The 8,403-nt window shown below is 44.5% G+C and overlaps 1 protein-coding gene across 1 annotated transcript; it reads right to left on the bottom strand.

Moving 5' to 3' along the window:
- Positions 1–218: 218 nt before the first annotated feature.
- On the bottom strand, positions 219–7,665 carry COA7 (cytochrome c oxidase assembly factor 7). The gene is made up of 3 exons (XM_074221423.1): positions 7,554–7,665; positions 5,823–5,963; positions 219–1,585 (listed from the first exon to the last, which is right to left on the bottom strand). The coding sequence occupies exons 1-3, from the start codon at positions 7,657–7,659 to the stop codon at positions 1,137–1,139; spliced, it is 696 nt and encodes a 231-aa protein (XP_074077524.1). The 5' UTR covers positions 7,660–7,665; the 3' UTR covers positions 219–1,136.
- Between the last annotated feature and the right edge of the window lie 738 nt (positions 7,666–8,403).

Genomic DNA, 8,403 nt, shown 5'->3' with positions numbered 1-8,403 from the left:
TAAATGAACTTTTAGGCAATGGGAGAGGTCCCTTCCATGTATGGCAACTGCAAAGCAGGTAGGAACAGAAATAATCTTCTGTAACAACTGTGGTCCACTGCCCCCTAGTGCTGAACCAAGACTTTACCAGAAATACAGAAGAGTCAGTTTTTAAAATGTCTTTTTTTTAAAAATGTCTTTCCCCTTAACCCCCACCTACAATTTGTTTAACTAGTAAATCAATAAGAAATTAAATTAATTTATTCACAAGACAATTTTGATGGCTCCATTCAAACATTACAATCTTTTGCTTTAGACCATTTCATGAATTATTCTACACACCCAGCAATCCAGGGCGTGAACATTTAAGGCAAATGATCAGTCTGGATCATTGGCTTCACATTATGTTAGTCAGTGTGACCTCAAAAGAGAAGAGAGGGCCTGGACATCTCTTGTCCTTATTCTCAAAGTTGCATGACGATGACAGGCAACTCTTTAGATTGCATATTACCTCTGAACATCATTAACATTTTCTAGAAAAATCATTCTAGGAGGTGGAAATGATTACAACTGCAATGAGTGACTGACATCAGAAAATGGATGGGCACAAAGAAGGCTCACTTAGAAAAAGGTGAGCACTTCAGGATGTTCAAGTTTCCACAAAGAAAAATTCCCCTAAAAGACACCATTCACCCAGGAACAGATGTGGATTTGGAGACACAAACACACACACACACACACACACACACACACACACACACTCCAAACACTTACCCAGGAACAAACAGATGTTGATTTGAGGACGCGGACACACACAGACACACACACACACACAAAACCAAACACTTGAGAGGCACTTCCATGATTCACCAGGCCTCTTGGGTTACTTCTTTCCCCAACTCCCACTCTATGATTCTCCAATCTCTCCACTTTGGGGAATCTAGTCAGAGCCCAGCCTCCACAGAGTACATATTGATTTAGACATTTTAAGGAAAATAAGTATCTCACAAGCAACATAGTACAGCACCTGGTACAAGTTATACCAGCAGCCAACACACCGTAGGCTTTTCCGGCCCCTACATTTCATCACCAAAGGTGTATTAATCCTTGTGAAAGAGTCCATGTATTTTCAGGGGACAGGGAACAAGCTGATCATCTCACACCCCAAAAGTCAAGGGCTGGACACTTTTCATTTGCTCTTTGTGTAGCTGCTGGGCCTTTTGCTTGAGGGCCTCAGCCTTAGCATCATCCTTAGTGACCCCATCTCCCAGTTTAAACATGCGGCTAGCATTGGCACAAGCCCAAATGTGACCCAGGTCGCAGGCTTTCAAAGAGTATTTCAAAGCCAGATTCATGTCCTTGGGGACACTTGGGGATCCCTGAAGGTACATGGCACTGAGATTGAAGCAGCTAGGAGCAAAGTTGCCATCACAAGCCCGTGTATAGTAGTCTCGGGCTCGCACCAAGTCAGGCTTGTTGTCACTGATGCGCCCATCTTGGGTCAGCAGTCCAACATTGTGACAAGCATTTATTGACTTCTTCCCAGGTTTCTCACAAGCCTTTAAAAAACAGTCATGGGCATTTTTCAAGTTTTGGGTTAATCCCCCTATAAGCAAAGAGAGAGGAAAAAAAAATCCAAGTCAGGTCAGAACTTCAATATTTGAAACAAAAATCTGCTAGCAAAACCTTGGAAAAAAACAGATTAATTACAGAATAAGTTTAATGTTTTAGCCTAAGAAGCATCTTTCTCCTAATGTGGCTGGGTTATAACATCAACTTTAGATAAGGAATGGAAAAATAATTCTGTTATACATAACAGGTCTGTTGAATCAGACAAGCCCAGTTGGGGAAGCAGAGAGAAGGGCTGAAGAGAAGAATTATGGGAAAATATGTATGAACTGACACAGTGAACAAGGAAGCAGGAAGATTAAGCTAAACAACCATTCAAGCCCAGAATTCTGATCAAATCTTTGAACAATCACAAGTTCAGAGGGTTGAATGATTGTGAAGCAAGTTGCCAACCACACAGCAAAGGCATGAGGTGATAAAGGCATTTTCAGACCACAGTCAACTGGTTTGTTTTGCTTAACTATATTTTTTGTTACAAGGAAGGGTTTTAGGAGGGGGGGAGAATAGGTCCCTGGGAATGACAAGGATGTTAAAAAATAGCATCCATAAAATATTTTCTTTAAGAGACTGAAGACCCCTGGGTAGTGATGGATTCCTGTAGGTCCAAATAGATGGAAATAGCTGAAATTCATTATCGAGACACATTCTCAAAAGACATTGAAGACATTTAGTCAATTAGAACTGTTGGTGGAGTTGTGAACAGATCCACCCATTCTGGAAAGTAATCTGGAACTATGCCCAAAAAGTAATAAAACTGTGATCAGGTCCATATCCCAAAAAGATCATAAAGAAGGGGGAAAAGACCCACATGTACAAAAATATCTATAGCAGTTCTTTTTGTAGTGGCAAAGAATTGGAAATTGAGAGGATGCCCATCACTTGGGAATGACTGAACAACTTGTGGTATATGAATGGGATGGAAGACTATTTTTCTGTAAGAAATAATGGAGAGGGGGCAGCTAGGTAGCACAGTGGATAGAGCACTGGCTTTGGAGTCCAGAGTACCTGAGTTCAAATCTGACCTCAAACACTTAATAATTACCTAGCCATGTGGCCTTGGAGAAGCCACTTAACTCCCATTGCCCTGCAAAAACTTTAAAAAAAAAAAATGGGGGGGGGGGGGTGCAGCTAGGTGGAACAGTGGACAGAGCACTGACCGTGGAATAAGGAGGACCTGAGTTCAAATCCAGACTCAGATACTTAATAATTACCTAGCTGTGTGATCTTGGGCAAATTACTTAATCCCAATGCCTTGCAAAAAAAAAAACTAATTAAAAAAAAAGAAATAATGAGGGGCCTGGAAAGACTCATGAACTGATGCTAAGTGAAGAGAGCAGAACCAGAAGGACATTAAACACATTAACAGCAACTTTATGAGATGATCACCTATGATGGACTGAATTCTTCTCCAAGGATCAAAGACAATTCTAAAAGACTTGTGCTGGAAAATATCATCTACATCCAGAGAATTAACTATAAAGTCTGAATGCAGACCAAAGCATATTATTTTCAATTTTTTAAAATTTGTTTTAATTCCCCCATCATGGTTTTTCCCTTTTGTTCTGATTTTTCTTTCACAACACAATAAGGGAATATGTTTAACACAGGGGTGTTATATATATATTATATTATATAAATATAACCTACATGAGATTACTTGCTGCCAAGGGGAGGAAGGGGGGAAAGGAGGGAGAAAAATGTGATTCTCAAAATCTTATTAAAAAAATGGGTGTTAGGGGCGGCTAGGTGGCGTAGTGGATAAAGCACCTTGGAGTCAGGAGTACCTGGGTTCAAATCCGGTCTCAGACACTTAATTACCTAGCTGTGTGGCAAGCCACTTAACCCTATTTGCCTTGCAAAAACCTTAAAAAAAAAGGGGGGGGTGTTGAAAACTACTTCAACATGTAATTGAAAAAATCAAAAAGAAAAAAAAAAAACAAGGAAAAAATCTCCACCCTCTCATTAATCATTAATCAATCAGGATTTTCACCAGTTAAGGGCACCTCCTTTTCCAAAGATATTTAAGCACTCAGGGAATTCCATGGTTTTGTTCTTGGCTACTGAGAGAGACCAATGAGGATCAATTTATTGATTTGCTAGACTAATTAATAAATTGATTATTAATTAGCCAGGGGGAAAAAAGAGATTGAAGACTTTGCTGGACATCCTCAAGAGAAAACATTCTATCAATCACTGAAAACCAAACACAAAGACCAATTAATTCTGGTGCCTAGTATCAGTAACAGTATCTACATATCCTCAAATAAGTCACAACGTTCAAAATAGTAGAATTATACTTGTTTCAAAATGCACAAGATTATGAATGATCTAAAGCTCAATTTGAGAGCAAGAATTATAGTAGCATTTGTTCAAGAATCTTTAAAGGACTTTTGAGATCATCAAGTCTGATCACTTTATCTGAATGGGGAGGAAAGCAGAGGAGAATTCAACAGACAGACAGTAAGGATCAGAGCCAGGACTAAGGATATTATTAAAAAGAAAAAAACTACTTAAAAATCATTATGTCCAATAGTCAAAAAACTAGAGATGATCTACAGGAAAATATCTCTCATGTGTTATATTAATAAAATATTACCAAGTCATAAAAGTAACAGATTTGAATCTAGTTAAATATAAATGATTTTTGATGATGAAGAGTAGATACAAATATACAAAGAGAACATACACAATTAATAAATATTTATTGAATGCCTACTATGTACCTACCACAAAAACTAAGCACTGGAGACATAAAAAGAGGCAAAAGATAATCCTGCCCTCAGCTCACAGTCTAGTGGGGGAGATACCAGGCAAATGAACAGGATAAATAGGAATAATTAATACAGGGAAAGCACCAGAATTAAGAGGTGTTGGGAATGGTTTCTTATAGGATGTGAGTCTGAAGAAACTCTGGGAGCTCAGGAGTTGGAGATGGGGAGAAAGCATTCCAGGTCTGAGATGAGAGAGGGAGGATCTAGATGGAGCAGCCAGGATGCCAGGGTCACTGATCACTGAAGGGAGAAGGGGAGGTCATAAAAGTCTTGGAATGTCCAAGAGAAGATTTTGTATTTGCTTCTGAAGTTCCTGAATGAAGGAAGCTTGGAAGGATCTACAAGAACTGATGTTGAGGAGAAGCAGAACAAGAAGAACACTATACACCCTAGCAGCAACATGGGGGAGATGATCAACCTTAATGGACTTGCTCATTCCATCAGTGCAACAATCAGGCATGATTTTGGAATATCTGTGATGGAAAATACCATCTGTATCCAGAGAAAGAATTGTGGAGTTTGAACAAAGACCAAAGACTATTACCTTTAATTTAAAAAAAAATGGGGGGGGGGGAGCAGCTAGGTGGCATAGTGGATAAAGCATGGGCCTTGGAGTCAGGAGTACCTGGGTTCAAATCCGGCCTCAGACACTTAATAATTACCTAGCTGTGTGGCCTTGGGCAAGCCACTTAACCCCACTTTAAAGCCACTTAAAAAAAAAAAAAACATTATCTGAAGTTCCTGAATGGAGCTGGAATGATTGGAGCTTTCTGAGAAGAGAGATAATATGGTCAGTCCTGAGCTTTAAGAAAATCACTTTGTTGGCTAAATGGAGGATGAACTGAAGTGGGAAAAGACTTGAGGTAGGAAAATGTCAGTTAATTCAATAATCTAGGCATGAGATACTGAGGGTCTACACTGGACTGATGGTAATAGTGTCAGAAGAGAAAAGGGAATACATCAGAGAGATATTGCAAACATGAGGCCTTGGCAACAGCTTATATTGGGTAGGTGACAGATAATGAAGAATCAACCTAGGTTTCAAGCTGGGATAGGAAGATAGTGGTACCCTGAACAATAATAGGGAAATTGGAAGACAATAAATTCACATTTTGATATGTTGAGTTTAAGATAGAGCCTGTAGGAGCAGCTAGGTGATGATGTGGATGGAGCACTGGCCCTGGAGTCAGAGGACTTGAGTTCAAATATGGCCTCAGACACTTAATACTTACTTAGCTGTATGCCCTTGGGCAAGTCACTTACCCCCAATGCCTTACAAAAATTAAAATTAAAAAAATATAGTCACCGACAACCTCTGTAAAGGGCACTATACTAAGCACAGTGGGTGTGACCAAAGAAACTCTTTCAGCTGCTGCAGAAAGGATGGAGACAAGACAAGCATTTGTGGTGTGGGTTGACTGTGAGAAGGTCCCTACTTTTTACCTTTTCCTGTTGCATAATATGCTCCCAGTTTGTAGCAACTGTCACTATGGTTGTAGTCTTCACAAGTGAATTTCAATACCTTGGCTGCCTCTTCAAAATTCTTCTGGATCCCTTCTAGAAAATCTACCAGCCTATAGCAACCTAGGGTAGAAACCAATGGACAAGTGTCAGTCATCACTGCCTGGTGTTCTTGATTTCAAATCCAATACTCTACCCCCTGCACCACCCCAGAAAATAGTCATAACTTCCAACACCAAGTTCTCCAACTGGTTTATAGAGATATTTGGTCTTAAAACTGAAAGGGAGGGGCAGCTAGGTGGCACAGTGGATAGAGCACCGGCCCTAGAGTCAGGAGGACCCGAGTTCAAAAGTGATCTCAGATGCTTAATAATTACCTAGCTGTATGACCTTGGGCAAGTCACTTAACCCCACTGCCTTAAATTTTAAAAAAAAATGAAAGGGACTTGGAAAATGCCTGCATTTTACAAGGACACTGGGGTCCTCCATGAGAGGGCCATGCGAAGTTCACTAAAGACCTTGGCCTCAATCTTAGATACTGTGGACCCCCCCTATTCTTCCCCCCGACACTTTAGTTCTCTTTCAGTACACTGCCTATTCAAGACTTAGAGGATTCACAAGGAGGGATGGGAATTCAGGGAAGCGTGGAGGGATTTGCACGGACTGAAGCTGAGTGAGATGAGCAGAACCAGAAAAATATTGTACACCCCGACAGCAACATGGGGCTGATGATAAACCTTAATGGACTTGCTCATGCCATCAGTGTAACAATCAGGGACAATTTGGTGCTATCTATGATGGAGGATACCATCTGTACTGTGGAGTTTCAACAAAGACCAAGGACTATTACCTTTAATTTAGGGGGGGGAAACCTGATATCTTATTGTCTGATCTTGCTATCTCTTATACTTTATGTTTCTTCCTTAAGGATAGGATTTCTCTCTCATCACATTCAATTTGGATGATGGTAAAGACTGGCAAATTGCCTTCTGTGGGAGGGTGGGGGGAGGGAAGTAAGATCAGGGGAAACATTGCAAAACTCAAAATAAATAAAATATTTTTAAAAAGCAAAAAAAAAAAAAGGAAATCTATTTCATGCTACGACATTTTTAAATAAGAAAAAGACACAAAAGCTCCTCATTGCACGGGAGTTTCAGGCTCCGGGCCACTACTCAATATACATTTCCTGGCAACAACAGTCAGAGCTGTGTGGCAGAAGGAACGAGAAACTCAAGAAAGGCATTGGAGTGGTCCCGGACTTGGTGTGGCCACGTCGCCCTCAGTCGCAGGGTGGCTGCTGAGGAAAACCTTTTCCAAAGCTTAGAGACCACAGCAAAGTGGGCTGCCGCGGCGACAGAACGCCAAGTCTGGGGCAGCTTTAGTAGGAGGCCCCCAAACAGGAGGCTCCTCCGGGGCGCCCTCCCCACCTTGTCAGGGCACCCCAGTCCTTGCCCCGTGGCTCGGAGACCCGAAGGCGTTCTGCAGCAAAGGGAGGCCGAGGCCCCAAACCCGATTCATGGCTCAAGGTCTCCCCGAAACGGCTCCGGTCCAGGGCGAGCGTGCGCGGGCCTTCACGGCCGGGCTCGCGCCCTCACTGACCACTCCGCCGGCGTGCAGTGGGGGGCCGGCCAGGGCGCCTCTCGGAAGCCCCAGGGCCTGGCAGACAGGTCGCCCCGCCCCTTCTCTCTTCCTCCCGGCCCCGGGCCGCCTCACCGTCCGGGTCCTTCTGCTTGTAGCAGTGGTAGTGACACTCCACCTCCAAGTTCTCCAGGTAGGACGCCACCTGCTCCTCGTCCTGGAAATCCACCCACCCCGCCATGGCCGCCGCCGCCCCGCCGCGCCTGCGCCGCCCCGCCGGCCAATCAGCGCGCGCGCCGCCGAGGCCGCCGGACCCGGACGCGGGGCGCGCCCCGACTGAGGCTGCGCGGGGAGGAGGGGGCGGAAGGGGAGGGGCGGGGGCCGGAAGGGGCGGGCCGGGCCTCTCCTGGGCTCCTCCTTCGCCGTGCCGCCCGCCGGGACTGAGCCGCTGGCGCCGGGCGAGACGCCGGCCGGACCCTCGGCTCCGGCCGCCCAGGCGACGGGGCAGAGCCGGGACTGGGGAGCCGCGGGGGCCCGGAGCGGGCAGCGCGGCGCCAGAGGCGCTAAAACTGGCAGAACCCGGAGGGCAGATGATGAGCCGCACGGGTGCTGGAGGTGGCAGTGCCCCAGGCCCAGACCACCGCTGTGCCCGAGCTTGGCGCGACAAGGAGCCTCCGTGCGCCGAGCCGCCCCCAGAGGAACTGACCCAAACCAGCCGTGGCCCCCGAGCTTGGAGAAGCGCCCGCGGGACCCTCTCTCCAGCCACGAATAGACCTCCACACCCGGCAGACCTTGCCTCGTTGGTGTTAACTTCTTGTCACCTCATTTCTGTGGGAGACCCCAGCGTGTTTCTCTAATTTCTCTCCTCCAATGTGATGGAATATTCCTTCTTAAGAGCTCATACTCCTAGTAAAAGCCCTCTCACGGTTAAAAATCATTAAAACAAAGACAGACTATTCTTACCCTTTATTCTTAGCAGAGGGAG

The sequence above is a fragment of the Macrotis lagotis genome, chromosome 2 (assembly GCF_037893015.1).
Source record: "Macrotis lagotis isolate mMagLag1 chromosome 2, bilby.v1.9.chrom.fasta, whole genome shotgun sequence".
Taxonomy (NCBI): domain Eukaryota; kingdom Metazoa; phylum Chordata; class Mammalia; order Peramelemorphia; family Peramelidae; genus Macrotis; species Macrotis lagotis.
This window is presented reverse-complemented; position numbering and strand designations above follow the sequence as displayed.